General features: G+C 39.7%; 1 protein-coding gene across 4 annotated transcripts in view; it reads right to left on the bottom strand.

Annotated features, from left to right (window-relative positions):
- The window catches only part of ZNF536 (zinc finger protein 536), a 352630-nt gene that overhangs the window by 112296 nt on the left and 220402 nt on the right, over positions 1–19932 (bottom strand). For all 4 annotated transcript variants that reach the window (XM_032987164.2, XM_032987165.2, XM_032987166.2 and 1 more), the window contains one exon: positions 12763–14343. In XM_032987164.2, coding sequence (XP_032843055.2) covers positions 12763–14343 — 1581 coding nt within the window. The remainder of the gene's footprint in view (positions 1–12762; positions 14344–19932) is intronic.

The raw sequence follows: 19932 nt of genomic DNA, 5'->3' as shown, positions 1-19932 counted from the left end.
CAGTTTCAAGGGGAGCCCACCCAGAGGAGGATGTGCTGATGTTGGAAACCCATTTCCAGCTGCATGGACCCCAAAACTGCGAATCAGCCATTCCTTGCCCTTCCCTGTCTCACTCCCTATCCCCAGGCCCTCTGCTTTCTCTGGGGAAACTCAGGTATTTTGCAGTGATGGAAAGACAGCTTAATTATCTTGCATACAAAAAAAGAAGGTCATTGTTTTCTGTTTTACCTGAAAGCTAATGGATCTTGGGATACCAGACGTGGATGCTCAAAATCCCCTCTGGAGCCTTTCTGGTGATTTGTCGTCTCTTGGCTGCCTTTGGTGCACACCGGTCTCTGCCAAGGTAATATGTGAGCTACTGCACACTAAAAGCAGATTTTTGAGAGAGGAAGTGCGTGCACACACACATACACCCACACCCACCCAGACACCCTCCACCCCCCTTGTCCTGCACCTTGCTTGCAGGTCCTGCTCCAAAGCACAGTGACCCGAGGAGGAACTTCTCATCTCACAGGTTTTGGTGGTTTGGGTAGAAAAGGCAAGGCAGGATTTGCTCCTGAGAGAGGTACAGAACTGCATGGTGTGGTACCTGTCCTCTCAGCCCTGGGTCATGAGAATGAGCTGTGGGTGTTGCTGTCTCTCGCACTTTGCTGAGACAGATCCAGGCGGCTGGTGAGATGGACATGCCGATGGAGGCAGCCATCTCCACTGGCCTCACCAGAGCTCCCTTTTTTTTCCTGGATGCAGAGATTCTCACATCACACAGCATCACCCACCTGCATGTCATGGGCTTGTCACATTCTACTTGGGCCAGAATGGGATGGTTATGGAAATAGTTTCTGCTGGGACTAAACAAATGTAAAAAAAAAAAATAAATCTTGCATTTGATCTTCTAAATACATAACGACTTTTATCCTTGGATTTTTGGGTTTTTTTTTTTTTTTTTTTTTTTTTTTTTTTTTTTTTCAGGATGAATCCAGTGAAAATCCCATTTTTCTTTCCCACAGTTTCACCCACAAAATCATCAGGATGAAGTGTTCTGGTGAAGCAGAAGTGCTCAGTGTTTAACCTGCAGCACGGGGAGGGTGGCAGCACACCGCTCATTGGCAAACACCACTCATTGCAATCACACACCCAGAGGACAATTACTCAGCAGGCAAACCCTACTCTTGCACAGACATGTCTGTGTACCTCTCACACCTTCTAAGGAACTGACTCTGCCAGCCACCAGCAAAGGAGAGAGCACAGACATACCCCACCAGAATATATCTCCTCACCTTTGGAAAGACAGACAGGATCCACCCATCTGCTGAGTTCATGTCCACCACCACCACGTAAAGTCAGCCTAGGGACCCTTCATGCTTTAGACCTCAAGCAAAGTGCTTCCACCTTGTCCTCTTTTTCTCCCATACACATACAAACACAATTCTACCTTAAGAGAAATCCCAGTTCTGGGACCTAGAAAACTCTTTCTTTTTCTATTTAAGGATCCTCCTTTCATGGTAAGGATCCTCCAAATTTCCAAAAAGTGGATAACAACAATACCACTGTGATCCCATCTGTACACAGCAATGGCACTGTAATGCATAGAGCATAAAACACCAAATTCCCACAGACAGCATCTGTCTTACTACAAACAATGGACCATTATCTTGTAAATAATTCTGATTAAGCTGCAGCATTTTCCCCAAACAAACAGTAGGGGAGCAGAGGGTGAGGATTTTTCTAGTGGGAGTGCTGGTTTTCTCCTTCCCCAGCACTGACACTCAGTTTTTTATTCAACCGATTGGCCCCCTCCCCTCCCTGCTCTGTCCCCCATGGCTTGGTTTTCATCTTCTGACCTTATCCAGCTGCCAATCATTTTGGCAACTAAAGAGGGAGCCGTCATGTTAATGGGATTCCCACCTCTACCCTTTGGGAAAGCTTTTCTGGTTTGTTATTTTTTTTTTTTTTTCTTTTTCACCTCAACATACAGTTATATAACTATTTGTGAATACACCCATAAGCCCTCCTGTTATGAAACAGTTCTTGTGTTAGGGGTGGAAAAATCAGCTGCAGCACTGGGTGTGTGTTGGTGCCAGCCAGAGTCTGGGGATGTCATTGTGCCGGTGATGCGCCTTGGTGCATTTGGCACCTGGGTGAATGAGGCAAGGGAGCAGACTTTGCTGGGCAAAAGCTGTTGCCCTCTGCAAAGCCTGAGCAGGGAGAGCAGCACACTGAGCTGCCCGTGGCAGGAGCGGGGCTGGGGGCTCGCCAGCCCGTGCCAGGGGGGCACCCACACCCGCCGGAGCAGCACGCTGTGCTCCTCCACACTCCAGCTGGCATGCTAAACCAGCAACAGGTTTACCAGGGATATTTGAATGGATTTAAAAGAAAACTAAGTGCACAGACTGGAACGAGTTTAGATGTGCAAAGGGAGAAGTGAAACAAGACACAATTAGGGCTAACGCGGTCCCTTCTCCTAAGGTCCACAAACCGATCTATGTGGCAGACGTGAACTGAGGAGAGCCCCAGAGAAATCCTGAATTTCATCTTTAACCTGTTCATTTCAATGCATAAACCTTTTCTTACATGTCTGTCTTGATAAATGTCACATCTCTATATGGTTGAAGTGTTGGTTTTCCTTCCCTGCACTCTCTTAACTTGCCTTGTTATACATGCGAGCTGTTCGGGATCAAATGCACTTCCTGGCTTGAATAAGAAAAAAAAAAATCCAGTAAAGTAGCAAGGACTAATCTAGGATGGTAATGTCAAAAGCAGGCAATAAAAATTTTACCTTACAGTAGTGAATTGAAGTCACTGCCCTTCAATGAAAAAACACACAAGAGCCAGTTCAGCCACCACATCAGCGAGCGTGAGCAGGAACGCTGGGACCTGACAAGCACCACGGGGACTGAACACTGAGCACCACACTGACGCTGGAGAGGAGGGGACAAACTGTGGCAGGCGGCGTGGCAGGTCCTCAGTGCTGATGAGGGCCTGCTCACGCAGGAACAGGACAGGATGACCCGCAGGCGGGGGGTCAAGCAACCCACCAGACGCGATGCTGAGCCATCGCCCGCCTCGGGCGCCGGGGCTGCACGGCTGGGGCTGGCGTGACGCGGCCACCACCAAAAAAGCAGCAGCGGCTCAACCCAGCTGGCACTCAGAAGAGCCCTGAGGTGAAAATTCATGGATTTGGTAGAAAGACATTACGGCCAAACTATGGCAAATCTCCTGCGGGTGCAGAGAGCCCTGAGCACTGGGCGCAGGTCGGGGCTGAGGCCAAAGGCAGGTTTCAGTGCTGGGTTCGCCGCACCGTGCTGGTCGGGAAGTCGGGCTCACGAACGCTGCTGGGATATTGAAGGGATATACACACCCAACACATATTTTCAACGTGTGCTTATTTTCATCAATAACTTTTTATGGCTTGCTGTAGTTATATCAGAGAAGGAAGCATTTATACACTGAGGACTTATATAATGTTCTTCATCTTCAAAGTGCTTTACAAACATTAATTAATTCATTTATCCTCACAGCACTCCTACCAGGGAGATAAGTACTATTATTTTTCGTTTCACAATGGAGAATCCAAAGCAGAAAACTTATTTTTATTACGGCCAGTGAGTGAATCACAGGTAGGCCTGCAGGAGAAGGCTGCCAGCCACTGAATGTGAGCCCCCCCATCCCCAAATCTTATTTAAAAGACTCGTGTTCTGCCAGAGTCATGGCACATATCGGGATATGCCTTGGGTTTTTCCTTCAGTAAGAGATAATTAAGGAACAATTCCCTCTCTGATCCCCAGCATGGCATGCCATTTTCTACCCCACTGTTGCTCTGCAAGCTGAACAATGGCTGTTTTATGCAGGGAGCGGCGCTACAGACGCCCCGGATCAGAGGAGATCGGCTTAAAGAAACTTGCTGGCCTGCGTCTCGCTCCCCGGACAATGGAGCGGGCTGGGCGGCTTGGGTGCAAATGCCTGATGTGGGGGCGGCTCAGGAACACCTGCTTGTAAATGGCAATGCTCCGGGCAGGGGCATCTGTTAGCTGAAGTCCCTCGGATCCAGCATAGCTATCGAGAAATTTCACGTAGTAGGAAAATTGCTGTGGTTTCCGGTATTTGGTCTCAATCCTAAGTGTATGCCTTTTACATTCGTGTGGGAGAGATGCACAGCGCTCCTAGTTCACCTCTGTGGTGCTGCTGTAAATAAACCTCTTTCCTTGCCAGCAAATGTGCGGCTGCTTCAAATGGCAGTAACAGCTACTGTGAGCTCAAAAGGCTCAATTTCAAGGCATCTCAAAAAATAAAATTGCCTTTGGGTCTTCTAAGGAAGTGTTCAGATCAGAGAAATTAAATCAACATTTGGAATGACAAACTGAGAAAAAAAACCTGTAATTTTAAAATTTCTGAGAAAGACACATTTCATCTGTTATAATACTTGTTAGTGAAGACCTTACCCATCCTGTTTTTTTTTCCCACTAGTTTATGTTTTGACAATAATAAAAATGCACAAACCCCAGAACTTTCTAGGTAATTTCCTAGCTCGGAAAAGATACATTCATTAACAAAATAAACCACCAAGTTAAGACATGGCATGTTGCAGAAGACATGACCACGTCCTACTGGGGAAAGGCCTGTACCTAGATGTTGCTTCGGAACAACCAGAACAATTGTTTAGTGAGAAATGTTTTTTGCATATGACTCATCAACCCTGGAAAACAGGATTTCTTATATAATACAAGTGCTGACACAGCCTTCACTTGAGTGGTGTGACTGCAGCTGTATAATTACAACTTTAGATTTGATGTTATGGACCTTAGGTTACGCTGTTCAGACAAATGCTCCATTGTATTACAGAGATATTTTTTCCTTAGTCATATTGCCCACAGGACAATAAGGACTATATTCACAGCTCACTGCATAGAAGTTTAGGCATGTAACAGCCAGTGGTATTACACAAGATGAGATTATACCCTATGGGGGTTAAATGGATTCATAATTGCCACTTTTTCTTGTCCTTTTTTTAATCTGCTCCTAGTTGATACTTTTTTGGAAGTACTCTCCAAATAAAAGGAAGAACAATCTCACACTGCGTCTGGATAAATGTTACAGTTGTCTCACAAATGCTGTATTATTTCTAGCCCTTCCAAAATAATATAATTGTCCTACTGCTGAAGTACAGATCTTTCTCAGTATGACACAGAACACTAAAATGTCAGGTCCTGACTCATGGCGTTTTGGTGGAATAAATAAAAAGTACCACTATACTATTAAAAACTGACAGCATTAATGAAGATGTAGCACTGGGAGCCCTAGTCATGTTTGCTTTTGCGTACTCAGCGGTGCACCAAACAACAGGCCACCTCTTATGGGTCCCGTCCTGGAAACACTTACCATAGACCTGAGCAATACTACTGGGACTGATGCGACTGGTTGCTTGTTATCCTATGCTCGCTTTATCCTGGGTGAATCGTACGCGGGTCTGAGGAGGGAGGCTAGTCTCGGGACATTTATCGCACATTCTTTCCATGGGAAACAAAAAGGAGAGTTCAGTGCTATCTGCAGTATTGAAGACTGTGACTTAATGTAAGGCTAGGCAAGATTAACCAAGAAAGATCACTCACGGGTCGTATGCTCCTGGTATTTTTCCACTGGGATACACGTTGTATACCCATTACTCACTAAGGCTCTATTTCCAGCTGCAGGACTGGACCCAAATATGTAGCTTACCCTGGCCAAGCACCCAGCCACTAATACTTACACACTTAATCCATCCCACATTACTCATTTTTAATCCAGTGGCCTCTACATAAATTCCTGATGGATTTTAATAGTGACAGAGGAGAAACAGGTCCCAAATTCCCAAGATATTTTCTGTGACAGAGGAAGCAAGTCTAATGCCCCCCCTTTTATATACCTGCCTAACTATACATGGCATTGTTCTAACAACAAACCATTTCTTCCTTAGAAGACTGCATTTTTAACAAATACCCTTTTACAAGGCCAACAAGTAGCTTTGCAGTTTGCCTCTCAAAGCATCAAACAACTGTGGATTGCATGAGTGGTCTTTGGTTTACCAAAAGGTACAACAGTTTCTCAGAGAGTTTTCTTGAATGAATTAACAAAATGACTCAAAACTGCACTAATGGTTAACAGCTTTTTTTTTTATTAGCAACACTGAGATAAGTTATTGAAGCATTTTAGTATTGTTTTACATTCCATTCAGAAGTGACCTAACTTGTAACTCCATATACATTTAAAGATATAGTTTGACACTTATTCAGAAAGCAACAATTATTAAAACTTACATACCTTCATTACCAGGAAACCTTAATATATTTTCTAATTACTTCCAACAATACTCTATTCCAAAGCACATGATAACCCACTAGAAGTTTACACATTTCACTTCAATCACAGGTTTTAAATTGTGGATGTCAGAGTGCTGTTCATTGAATTTTACTGTCTTTCTTGGTTAATATTGGAAAACCTGGCACAATATATTAAGCTAGAAATATTGCTTAAAGAATATGAAAAAAGATAACTACAGTATTTTTTCCTGCTAAAGCATTACAAAATACAGGACCATTAAAAACTCAAATAGAAATGACAATAAATAACCTTAAAAATGTTAAGAGAATTTTCACTCATACTAAAGTCCATTCCCTAAGCTTGCCAAACACATAAATAACAGAACATATTCAGGACCTCTATTTTTGTACTATTATGATGGTTTGTTATATATTGTGGATGTATTTTGTATACATATATTAATGCTTACACTTAAGGTATATATTTTTTTCTTTGCTGAAACAATTAATAAGCCTCAGGTAGTTATTTATCCCTGGTACTACAGATATCTAGATAGGTGGGAGCAAACCTCAGAAATTCCAGATATGCAATACTGTGAATAAAAAGATCATCTCCGCATAGAGATATCCTAAATTCCTTAGATTACAAAGATGAATTTGGTTATTTATTTCTGAAAGCCTGTAACATAAAATTATAACTGCTGCCAAATTAATTGTTTAAAATTGGCCTCATAATAAGTATTAATCGTACACTTAGTTTTGACTTACAAGGATGTCTAAACTGTTCATGTTTATGAGTAGTTATAGGAAATACTATACCTCAGACACAAGAATATATATTCCTGAACCAAAACACAAACCAGAGCATTGTCTCACTTTGGAAAGACCTGGAAACATCTCTGTGCCTCTGCCTAATCCTAAATTATAATTTAAATTTGACCTGGATATGACAAAAACAATAAGAATATATTGTTTGGGAGATGAAACTTAAGAGTAAAATCATACAGCTCGAAGCTTAGATCATTATTTTGTCTCTGCAAAGAAAAGAAAAGCCTTTCTGTGCTAGGGATTTGCCTTGGTGCGGCTAGCCACTGATGTCTGAAATCAAGGCACATACCAAGGCCTCCGTTTGCAAACACAATCCCCCTTTCAGATCTGCTGCTAGGAGGGACTGAATGCCTCCAGTTTCACTTGGAATAGAAGGTACTCAGCACTTAGCTATATCAGATATTTTAGGGGTTAATTTCCAGAAACATAAATGGAATGGGAATGTTATACCACAATATGAAAAACGGTAAGAAATAAAAGTTTTCAACAGTAAACAAAATGGTGACACCAAACTTATCACCTGACTGATTTCAGACACAACAAAATACAATCAAATTAAATTACATGAATATAACAATGGAATTTAAAGTCAAATAAACATAGGACCTGATTCTGCAATCCTTAGTCATGTAAGTAGTCCCACTCATCGAGAATGAGGGATGCAAGATTGGGTCCTTAGCTTCTGCTTAGGAAGTCAATGTTGATTCAGACAGTATCTTTTCTAGCCAAAAATATGCAGCAAAAGGAAAGTAACATAAACAAGGCTAAATGTCAACAGTGTTTGCAGACTTACAGACACCATCCATTTGTTTGTACTGAAATGACTAGCGAACCATTTGGCAAATACAATGCTATTCACAGACCGACCCTTTTATCCAGCAACACAAACTTCACTGGATCACTGGCATTCCCAGTTAATTAAAAAAAGGAAGCAAGCCATATGAGTTTGGTTTGATATTGCCATGCAAATGGCACTACAACATCCAGAAGTGCGGCTGAAACCCAGGCGTGGGGGCTGAGGTGCTGATCCCCCGTTCAGCAGTACAGTTCGTACGCTAAAAGCCAGCCTTGGACCTCCTAACTGAAACTACAGAAACCTCTTCAAAATCACCATAATGGGGTAAAGAAAAGTCTGCTGTAAAACTTCCGTATCATTTCATTCTGCCTTGAAGGAAAAGAGTATTCTGGTTACTCCTTCAACTGCAGATCAGGACAAAATGTTGCGCTATTTAAGGGCATTATGAGATACTTTAAATGGGCAGGAGTGCTAGAATTTGCTGCAGTAGGATGACCTTCCACTGCCTTGTAGCTGTCCTAGATCTTGGATATATCAGGCCTTTTGCTTCTGTTTAGTATGGATTTTATAATTTAAAAGAGCTGCAATAAGGACTCAAGTGAAGCCACCACAAACAATTAAAAATCTTTTCATGTATTTTATATGTTGGTGGTAGTTCTGAAGGGGTTAGCATTATAATCTATTTGGTTTTGACACCTGTGGCAATAAGCAATTTACAACAACTAAATTCACTATTTAAACATTGGGGTAGAGCACTATAATTATGTGACAATAAAGCTGTAATAATCTACCACAATCCATCTTCCCCTTGCCCAGCCCTCTTGTCTGTGCTGCAGTTCCACATTTGGAAGGTATTTCAGAAAGTTACAGTGCTGAACACTTTAATAATTCTGTGCAATGTTGAACGCTTTCTTTACCAAAGGAAACTAGAAGTGTTCAGCCCTTTGCAGGATCAGAACTCCGAATCTGTTACTATACATCAGAAGGGCCCTGCCCTGTTTTCATACAGTGAAAGAAAGGATAATGGGGTGGGGCCTATGCAGGAGAAAACAGCAGTAATTGCAGAGGAGAGCAAGTATGAATGGAAGCAAATTAGATTTATAGAGACAATACGGAACTAATACTTTTGGACATCATTAAATGTGGGTTCAACAGCACTAACCCATTAAGCAACCAGCTAACACCCAGAACTATCTCTGGCCAATAGTTCTGTAGCCCCCCCACCTCTTATTTGAAAGCCTAAGTACTTCCCAAGCAGAGAATGAAACTAGGGGAATTTTACCACCTTAGACACAAAGCAGAAAAAATTAAAGGGAAGAAGAGAGAGAAAAGAAAGGGTCTTGTCATAAATAGATGCTGTGAAAATCGTGTAAATTAATGACTTGGAACAAGAGGTAGAACATTATTGCAATACATGTATATGGGAAGACAAGCAGAGAAAAAGAAGAGCATAGACGGAAAAGGAAACAGATCTTCCAAAACTTAAATACAAAGTAGGTCTAGAACCTCCGAGCATAACTTCTGAAATGAGCAAAGGCTGTGAAAGCAGAGTAACTAGATGCTGTCTTGAGAGAACACAGGCACCAAGCCATGGAGCCCTTGCCCTGGGCTTCCCCTCCACGCTGGGCTACTGGCTGCCACGCAGCAAGGAAAGGCATGCCTTCTTAGAAACTGCATGGTAGCAAAGATTAATGAGATCAGCTCCTAAGTATAGTCACTGGAGACTTCAAAACCATGTACAGGTCGGGAGTAACTCTAAATTCACCAATGGGTTTTTTTTTTTTTCTTTCTTTCTGTCCTTTCCTATTCTGCTATATATGTAAAGGAGAAATATTACAAAAATTTGTGATTTTTCTCAGCAGCATTTTGACATGGAAATTTCTGCATTATGCAGTAGTAATGGTTCTTTCCTAATTGTGTCTTTCATCCCTACAGCCTGAAGCATGATAGGAGCATAAATGAATTATGTGTATATCATCAATCTCTCTCCACATATAGGGAAACTGAGGACTGCTTCCCCTACGTGTGGTGACTTTCCAAAACCACTATGTGAGTTGGTGGCATTCTTTAGAAATTAAGCCTTTTTTTTGCCAAGATTTGTCCTTAAAAACTGACCCGTTATCTTAAGGTAAAATCTGCCAACTAAAAATGATCCACATGGATCACTGAAAATCCCCACCTGTCTTTATGCAGCCGGAAATTTAACTCAATTAGTGTGGCCAATCAAAAATGAAATCTCAGCTAACTGCAGCTGAGATATTTTCTTTCACTTTTATTTCCACTGTATTCTGACTGCGGAAAGAGCACCATGCCTTGCTGTCTTGATTGTGTAAGGACTGTATCAAGTGTATCAGTGTTCTCTCAAGATGTCAACAACCCACAAATCATTGGCTGTAAAAAGAAAGGCACAGTCTCCCAAAATACAATGGAACACAAGAATCATGCCCTGGAATTGGGTGCTGAAGGTGGGTCTCAAGTTTTCTGATCTCTCAGGCAGTAGGAGAGACAAAGGGAACCATGACTAAGGTGATGGGCTTTGTGCAAGAGGAGAGGAAGGCTAATAAATGAACAGGGTGCTCCTGATGGCTAATCTGCAAGTGCAGGAACATCAGGTGAGATTCCCCGCACTAGCATGCACAGATGGAGTGTGATTTCACACTACAAAATGTCACCAAGAAAATGAAAACTCCCCAAAACCACTACTTTCAAGTGGGTGGTGTCCAAGCCAACCAAATAAAAAAAGAACTACTGACATGGGGCTTGTTCGTACTCATCCACTTTTGCTGTAAGATACTGCGAAAATGAAATAATATATTTAAATAGTCAACCTTAATACTTATATTCTGCAAACACTCAATAGAATGTCAGTAAAGAATTTTAAAAAGCTATTTTTGGAGGGGGGAGAAAGGAGGACTTGCACTGCATTTTCCATTAAAAAATGGGTTAAAAAGTAGAACAGACAAGCTTCTGTTGTGTTTTATTTTTTTTTTTTTCCTTCATACTTCAAGTCAAATCCATTATCACTGGGCAGAGCTTGTGAAAGGGATATGGTCTTTAAAATCGTATAAACTCAAGCCATCATAAAATGTCTGTTGAATTGATTGGAAGATGAAACAAAAAACTAATGGAAGTAACATGACCTCATTTCAATAATAATGTTAGAGTGGGGGTTTTTCGTTGTTGTTTTAAAAATCTTATGTCTGGGAAGAACTATAAAGATATTTTGTACAGAGCGACTAATCTTAGTTTTCCGATTTTTTTACTTGTTTGTTTAGAAAGTAATTTCTCTCCTTTTTTTTTTTTTTTTTTTTTTTGTAACTGATTGATTGTACTCCACAAATAGAAAAAAAAATCCAAGTAGGATTTTACCAGCTGCAAATTAAATCCACTATCAACTATTTTCAAAATAACAGTAATGTAACTGCTGATTCTGAAGAATCTGGAAATATTTCCAACTATCTGAATTGGTGCATTGAGACACAAAATTTTACAAGTCCATTCAGATACTTGGGCTCATGATTCAGTTTAAGTAATGACAATATCGTGAAGCCAAGATGCTCTAAGAATAAAAGTGAGATAAACTTTGTGAGGAGAAATCTGACTTTTTATCAGAACAACTAATATACTTGGAAAAGCAGAGAGGGGCCTGAAGAAGGGGTTATGGCTTTAAGCATGTATACTGTTCTAGTAAAGTCAAACAAGGCTCCCACTAACCTTACATTAACCAGGGTAACTACTCTTAAATGTTTGCAGATTTAGGGTTTCATTTTAAGTTGTCAGGCTTTATAACTGTTGATCACACTTCCTTTTTTTTTTTTTTTTTTAACTTGAACACATTTTATTATTCATGTTCAGCTCTGACAATAAATTTTCTGATTAGTTTGAAAGTTAAGTGAAACAAGCATTACTGAAGTTTTTGTGTTCTTCGCTGACTCTGCCTTTTGAAGTGAAACTGTTTTTCGAAGAATTTACACTCTAAAATCTCTTTCAAACAAGAACTATGCTAACAAAAGAGGAGATCAGTTGAAAAACCCCTCATTCTCATGTTCCAAATAGATTTAACTTTCGTTTTTGTCAAATATGATATGAGGAAATAAAACTGCAGTTTTATAAATCTGAGACTAGTAACGGTAAAAGGTGGGTTTGTTTGTTTGGTATATTGTTGGCTTTTTAATTACCTGGAGGCATATTCTTAATTAGGCAGATCACAATTTGTACAACCACTAGTTAGAATAGTGTAAATGGTCAAGGGCAACAAACAAACCAGAAAAATATAACTGAAAAAAGGGGAGGGAAAGAAAAGAAAAAAAAGGCTCTTCACCACAGGTAGACATATTCCATGCACTTGGCCTTTGATATCATTAATGCTGTGGTAATTGAACACACCCCAATTCAAAGAAAGGAGAAAAAAAAAAAAAAAAAAAAAAAAAAAAGAGAGAAAGCAAGGTTTGCCTGGCAAAGCATCCAGTGTTTTTCTTGGGTTCTTACTTATATCAAAATACTGAAAAGTTTGCAAGTTACCATGTAAATTTTTAAAACTTTTTCCTCCTTTGAGTATGCTAAAGCAGTAGGTATCCCCTTCAGATGCCACTAGCACAGATAGTCTATATTGCTGCTACTCTAGTTTAAAAAGCAAGTTCTTTCTAAAATCCTGTATAAGTATATGCATGCAGCACTGCTGATTTCAATGGAGTAGACCACATAGAAGACTAGAATTTGGCCCACAGGGTTTAACATTTAAAAAAATGTATTACTAACAAACATGACTAAGTATATTTAAAGAGCAGCTTCATGATTCTGCACAAGTGTTTTCTGAAATGGTCTAAAAGAAGGTCTAAAACTTACCACACAAGTCAGGTCTCTTGATACATCCACTAGTTGCTGTGCTACTTGCAAGTCCATTAAAGGCTGCTAAGCCATCAGAGCTGTAAGCTCTTAGGACTGACAACATGTTCATCTGCTTCTCCAGGACCTGTGGACCCTGAACTTGTTCAGGTTTCATCACTCCTTGTGCAGTTTCATGGGAGGATAGAAGATTCTGACTGTGCCACTGCTTTTCTGACGCTTGCGGCCGTGGTGATACGAGCCCTTGTGTTGGTTGTGAGGTGACTGCGCTTTGTATATTGTCACCTGCTTCACTGCTTTCTTTATTTAGGGCAGACAACTGCTTATTCATAATATCTGGTTCTGTGTCAATGTCCTCATCCTCAATGTTTTCTTCCTTGGAAGATTCCATATCCTCAGATGAAGCTATGTCAGAAAGGTCATCAGTAGCACTTTTATTTACAGAGTCAGAGAGTAGAATATTTGGGTCATCTTCGGACTGTGTTTTTATTTCGGATTCATTACTGGTACAAGAATTCTGTGTTCCCGTGCCAATAACACCAGGATAAACACCAAACTGCTTATAGAAGTCTGTTGTAAAATTACAAAAAGTGGATTCCATGTGGCTTGGCCAGGCAGTGCTCTTTTGCTCTCCCAGGGTCTCTTTATTTTGTCCTTGGGTCATTTTCTCAGAAGCTGAGTCCAGCTGGCTCAGCACGTTTGAAACTACTGCCTCCTTGCTGGACTGCACAGAAGATGGGAGCAAGCTCACTTTATTAACCGAGGCTGAAGCTTCTCTAGATTGGTCTTTGTTGTTCCCTATGATGTTGTCTTTACGTTTAGCCTTGCCCAAATGATTGGCCTGGAGGTGCAGAGCCATTAGTTCCATAGATGAAGTTGTAAAGGAACAAAATAAGCAGCCGTGCCAAGCAATATTGTCTTGCACAGTAACAGATGAACCTGGGAGGGAGGCTGCATCTGGCCTTACAGATAAGTCAAGAGGTTCGTATTGCGACTTCTCTGTTTTTCGCTGTGAGGACTTGCTATTTATCTTTTCCTCACCACCATCTGAGCCCAGAGCTTTTGCTGAATGTGGATCTGAGAGAGCTTTATCCTTCATTTCTTTTTCTTTCTTCAAAGAACTTAGGACAAAGCTGTCCATGAAAGCTTGCAAAGACCCTTGAAAGTTCACACCGTTCCCAACCATGTTCTGATAAGCACGGCCAAGTTCAGAGAAGTGTGTTCCTTTGGAAGATATGTCTGAACCCTTCATATTTTCTGAAGATACTTCAGATGACATGCCAGCTGCTTGTCCTTGCTGATCTCCAGAAGACAGCATTCCTGACGTCCACTGCTGTGAGACCATGCCGCTTCGGAAATCGATACCAGGAAGCCCCTTGAAGGCTCCTCTCAATATATCTGGTCTAATAAACACAGAACTTTTACTTGATGTCTCATCTTTGTGTTCTTGACTTGAAGTCTGCCCAGAGAGTGGTCCTGCTCCATTCTGTCGCTCCCGATGGTGCCGTTCCAAGTGGTATTTCAGGGATGCAGACTGAGTACCAGCATAATCACAATGCGGACACTTGTAAGGCTTCTCACCTATAGGTATGGATAAAGAGAAAAATATAAAGAAAGAGAATTAACTGTACTTCGGTGTACGGATGAGTGAAGAAAAAAAAGATCAACATTAGCTGCTTGAAAACAAGAAGGTCTTAGAACTAATAATTCATTTTTTAAAAAAGAAATGCCTTTAATTGAAGACTAATTCATAAACTGAACATTTCTAAAATGGGTTTCCAGAATGTGGGGCTATTCAGGAATGACATGGTATCTACACACAATTAGCCATCTTTTTCTTAATCTAACATGTAGAAAACTGTTGTAGAATTAAAAGCTATGATTATGAAAATGAAGCATAACAATTTCAACCACAGTAATCATTAAAAGTACAAGTTTAAAAAAAAGAGAGACAAAGAATGTAACAAATGGATGGCTGCAATATTTTGTGTATACAATTGCTCTAAAATTTGTTTAAATTATACACATGGAAACCATTTTTAAACCTAAAAATTTTATGGCACTGTTACGCAAGACTGAAATGAATGATTTAAGTCTTGCTCTGCAGTAAATCATGGATATAATTAGCAAATGGCATACTGCACAAGTAATTTATCATTATTTGGAGGGCACCATTCCAGAAGGATTCAAAGATCTGCAGACCTACTGCATTGTTTCTAAATAAAGAACTATAAATACAGATTCTATAAAATATTAATATCATTATACTACATTATGATTGCAGCATGTAAGAACATATAGTTAAAATAAAAAGTAGTCAATAAAATAAAAAAGAAATCGAGTAATAAAAAAAGTACAAAATATATTTAGTTTCTGTATTTGAAATTAACATTATCTACTGGGTTTTGCAGTCCTTTAAATTTGTACTAATGGCATTTCTAATGCTCAAGTAGTAAAATGTGTAATTTACCTACCATAAGCGCTTTTCTAGGATTAGCTTGAACAGAGTTTTAAAACACATAAGATGATTTTCATGAATTAAATATATATTTGAATCCCATATTAAACTTTTATTGTTCACCCTATACCTTAAAAGAGGTAGAAGATATTACACATATAGTAAATACTCACATACAATCATAAAGACATATCCAAAAAGAACATACATTTAAGCGAATGTACATCCAAATTTTTGCAGAGCACCTATTAGAAATGCAGAGTTCTTTTTAAAGGCAGAAGTACAGAAATCCTCACTAAAAGTGACATGAATCTGAAAGATCTGTGAGCTGTCAATATTGGCAATTATTTCTATGAGGGAGCTCAGGAAGCTCAACATGAAGATGAAACTGTTTTCTCCATGTAGCTTCTTTCCTCTGAATGATCCAAAAGACAAAGGCAGGCCTTCTCCAAATGTATAATGAAAATATTTGTTTTTTTTTTCAAAACTTCCTCCACAGTAAAAATGCTATATAATATGATGTAGTTCACCAAAACAGATGGAAAGTTACCCATTTTCAAATAACCTCAAATCTACTTAAAACAAAATTGAAAGCCTTTCAAACTTTTGTTATTTAAGCTACAGGCTCAACTGAAAGGCTGGTAAATGCTTGGGAAGCTGCTCCTCTGGCTGACTGCAGGAATTTACTAATGAGAAGCAACACCAGAACGCTCAGATGACCATACAGTACTGCGCAAGCAGGCTTACTGACCATGAACAGTAGCTGGATACATGCTGAAATTCAGACTGGGCTGAAGTAAATTACAGGCAGTGGAAATTCTAAATCCATAATGTAATCCTAAAGTTAAACGGTGAGACATGAGAGCTTTACATCAACCACATTAATCGACCTTTTCAGAGGAGAAAAGTTCAGCACCTCAAACAAGAGGTGTTCAGCAGAGAAAAAGGTAGTAATTAGCATGGTTCATGCTTTAGGCCTGGGTCAACACAGCTTAACAGAAGACATCGCATTTAAATATTTCAGTGCAAGTTCTGAGTCTTCCACAATCACCTAATTAAGTTCTGGCGCTCCAAAAACGAGAAGTGGGAGCTGTGTTTCAGTGGGAGTTGGGCAAAAGCAAACAGCTCCTACTAACATGCAAGGATCACTAAAATGAGACAGATCAAATTTGTCTGGGACTCCTTGGTGTCAGGTGAGAGTCTGAGCACACACACACCCATCACAGGTGTTTTAGGGTAGGGACAAGGGGACAGAAGACACTGGCTGGCTCTTTCCATTTCTGCTGAGCTGTTCGGGAGTGTGCAAGCTCTGACAGCTGTGCTGCCAGTCAGAACGTGGACAAATATTAATGCTGGTTTTACAGCATGTACATACTGCAGTATTTCTGAGCCATTTTCTGTCATTCTGATGTCTGTCCTACCAGTTACTGTCAACAGTCACTAGTGACCTCTGACACAACTTAGGTATTTCAATTGTTGCCTAAGAAGTAATCAGACTAGTGAAAAACAAGCACCAGACTTTATAAGGTTAAACGCTCTCACTTTTGAGTTTTCACTCCTCTTAATTTAAAAGCTCTTCCTCAGCATCCCCTTTGCCTTTACGGAAATCTTTAACACAATTATATTGAGCACTTCCTTTTATTCTAATGATAGTTCAGTGTGTTTGCATTGCACATCAAGTGACACCATTAAAAAGTGTGTGGCAGCATTGCAGGCGCTATGTCAACCGTTGGATAACTACTTCTGCAGGGAGGAGGAGAAGTTTGCAGTATTGGCTGTGCTGATGTTGCTAAAAACATGCAGGAGTTCTTCAAAGCAGTAAGTGTATGTAAAAATGGGTACAAGTGAGTTACAATATGCTAACTAGAGGAAATACTAGTAAGATTTTGTATTTCTAAAGTACCTTCTGTCTAAAGCACTGGGCACAACAACATACTTTTATTCTGAATTGCTAAGGCTTGAAGTCATTACATTTTCCGCTTGAAGGCCCTTCCACTGAGTGAGCTTCCTTTCAGCAGAGGAGATCTGGACTCAGCTCACCACCAACACTGTAAGTGTTGGACTGAAAGAAGACACTGACTGAGGCAGTGTGATAAAAAGTTCAAATCTCTCCTAGCCTCGGTACACTGTCTCTGTGGTGCTCCCACCTCTTGCATGGCTAGAAATGAGATCTAAAGCTGAAGGTCTGAAATTGGACTCAAAATGTAGGAACACGCTGTGCCACCTTTACGCTACAGGACTGGCCAAATAACATTGTTCAAAGGGAACTATTCAAAACCTCTCTCTTCTGTTTTAGATCCAAATATTGGCAGTGACTATTTTACTTCAAAGCAATCTTAACTGCTGCTATTTTTGAGGGCAGACATTGGGAGAAGGGAGTAGGATGGAGCAAATCATGTTTAATCTTTTAAATTTAGTGTGTCAGTGTTTCCTAAATTCTGTAGTTGTGCAGATATTTAGATGCTATTTCATCCATTTAAATTAGCAACCAGCTATGCCCTACTTAAGTCCCTGTACAAATGGTAAAACAGATGTATAAGCTGCTGTGGGAAAAAGCCCAACCTAACCTCAACCAAACTAACCAAAATCCAAGCCAGTTTCAACAGAAAAGCCAAAGGACCCCTAATTTCCAGGACTCTATCAGCAACTAGAATAGTATATGTCCAAAGAATACTACAGGGGACAAGAGAGTTAAGCTGTGATTCTTGTTAGAAGACAACCTGTTTGTATCTCATACTTCGAGAAAACGTTTCAGAGAATTCATCCTAGTGTAAAGACTGCTCTGGTAATATTGCCAAGAGCAGTGTCTGGATGAGTTATTTAACACTTAATATTAGTTCACATAAATTAACGTTGCCATGTAGGAGTGAGGGAACATGACTTTTTCAAAATAATTTTCTGCATTTCATATCCAAGAGTCATTTTTCATTGTTCACAAAGGCAATGACCATCCTGATCTTGCCAATTCTCTGGCCCTGTTTGCATCCCCACAAACCTTTTCACAAAGAATATTCATGTATACAATTTAAAAAAACCCAAAACAAACCAAAATCATCTTATAGAGAATAACTTATCTGAGCAACATAATCACAGTTCTGATGTATCTATCGTTCTGGTTTACAAGACACAAGACATCTCACAAGAACTATTTTATATCAGGATACAGTAAAACAATAAAAACTCAAGGCTGCTTGTAAAATCTGTACAAAAGCTTGGTAGGTGGCTGGAAACAGACATGTTGCCCAGTAGAAACGGGTCTATTTGAACAGTAGGTTGTATAAAGAACACAGATGTATAATCTATGCAAGCCATCACCAGTCCTGCTCAGAACGCAATCTGATCATACTAGTCATAGGAATTATCTGCTGCGGGCTGTGCAAGGAGACCACAGCCAGATTATAAATAGTTTTACAGATTTTTAAGGCCAGAAGGGACAATTATGATTGTCCAGTCTGATCCGCTGTACAACACAGGCCAGAGACCCTCACACCATAATTCCTGCATCAAATCATTACACCCATCTAAAACTTACTTGTTTTAGTTTAAACATACTCTGTTTCAATCACAGCAATCAAGAAGAATCCAACACGCCCCAGATAAACTGTTTGACTGGTTAAGTATTTTCACTACGCAAAATGTGTGCCTCATTTTTAGCTTGAATTTGTCCAGAGCCTGCTTCCTACTACTGAACATTGCTACATTTTTCCCTGCTAGATTAAACAGATTTTTTTAATAAAAAAAAAAATTTCTTAAGGAAGGTACTTGCAGATGGCAAACTAGTACCAGTCACCTCTTCACCTTCTCTCACTCTTGAGTGGAACATCCTTCCCAATTTTTCAGTGTCATCTTAAATTATTGCTACCCACTACAGCTTTGCTGAAATTTCAACTTGATATTAATCTTATACAGTCCAAGACTGTGTTTACATCCATAGCTATAGCAATCAACTAACAGCTCATATTCTGTTGCTTCTGTACCATAATCCTAGGCCCATTTCATCAACGCCTCTAGTATTTGTTCCTTTATGTTTTGCTGATTTAAAATTCATATTGTTGAAAAGAGACCACTTGACTAAGTGACTAATCAGTGTCTCCCCATGATTTTTAGCATTCTACCATTTTTGTGCCATTGGTAAATTTTATCAACAGTGATTTTATATACCCATCCAAATAACAATGAAATACCAAATAGATGGAGCCGAAAGAACCAGCTGAAAGAACCACCGTGGAACTGCCAGTTTATGACCCAGTCTCTGGGTACTGGGTTTTTTTGGTGGGGGGGATTGTCACATAGAACAAGCTATGTTCACAAGCCTTGACAGAAGTTTCATAATATTTACTTTCATAAAATAAAATTGAATTAACTATGCAACCAATTCTTAAAAAGTTAACAAATTCATTCTGTAATTTTACCTGAAACTTATGTCAAGGTAGTCCATTTATAATTTCAAGGTCTTAATATTCTTTCTTTTTGGAAATAGTAGAATAGCCAGAGCTTTTTTACTACTACGAGTGCTCTGGAACTTGCTACATGTTCCAAGATTTGTTTTTTTAAATGAACTTTAATGATTTGAAGAGCTCTTCAGCCAGGGTTTTTAAGACTTTATCTATAAGTTATTGAGTCTCATTCATTCTAAAAAATATTAAAATATAGTGGGCTACAGAGCAACAGCCTCATTACTTAATGGCAAAACTGTATCATTGGAAAATACT

This window comes from Tyto alba, unplaced genomic scaffold (assembly GCF_018691265.1).
Source record: "Tyto alba isolate M040663 unplaced genomic scaffold, T.alba_DEE_v4.0 Super-Scaffold_26, whole genome shotgun sequence".
In the NCBI taxonomy this organism is placed as follows: domain Eukaryota; kingdom Metazoa; phylum Chordata; class Aves; order Strigiformes; family Tytonidae; genus Tyto; species Tyto alba.
The sequence above is the reverse complement of the archived record's forward strand: the minus strand, read 5'-3'. Positions and strand labels throughout refer to the sequence as shown.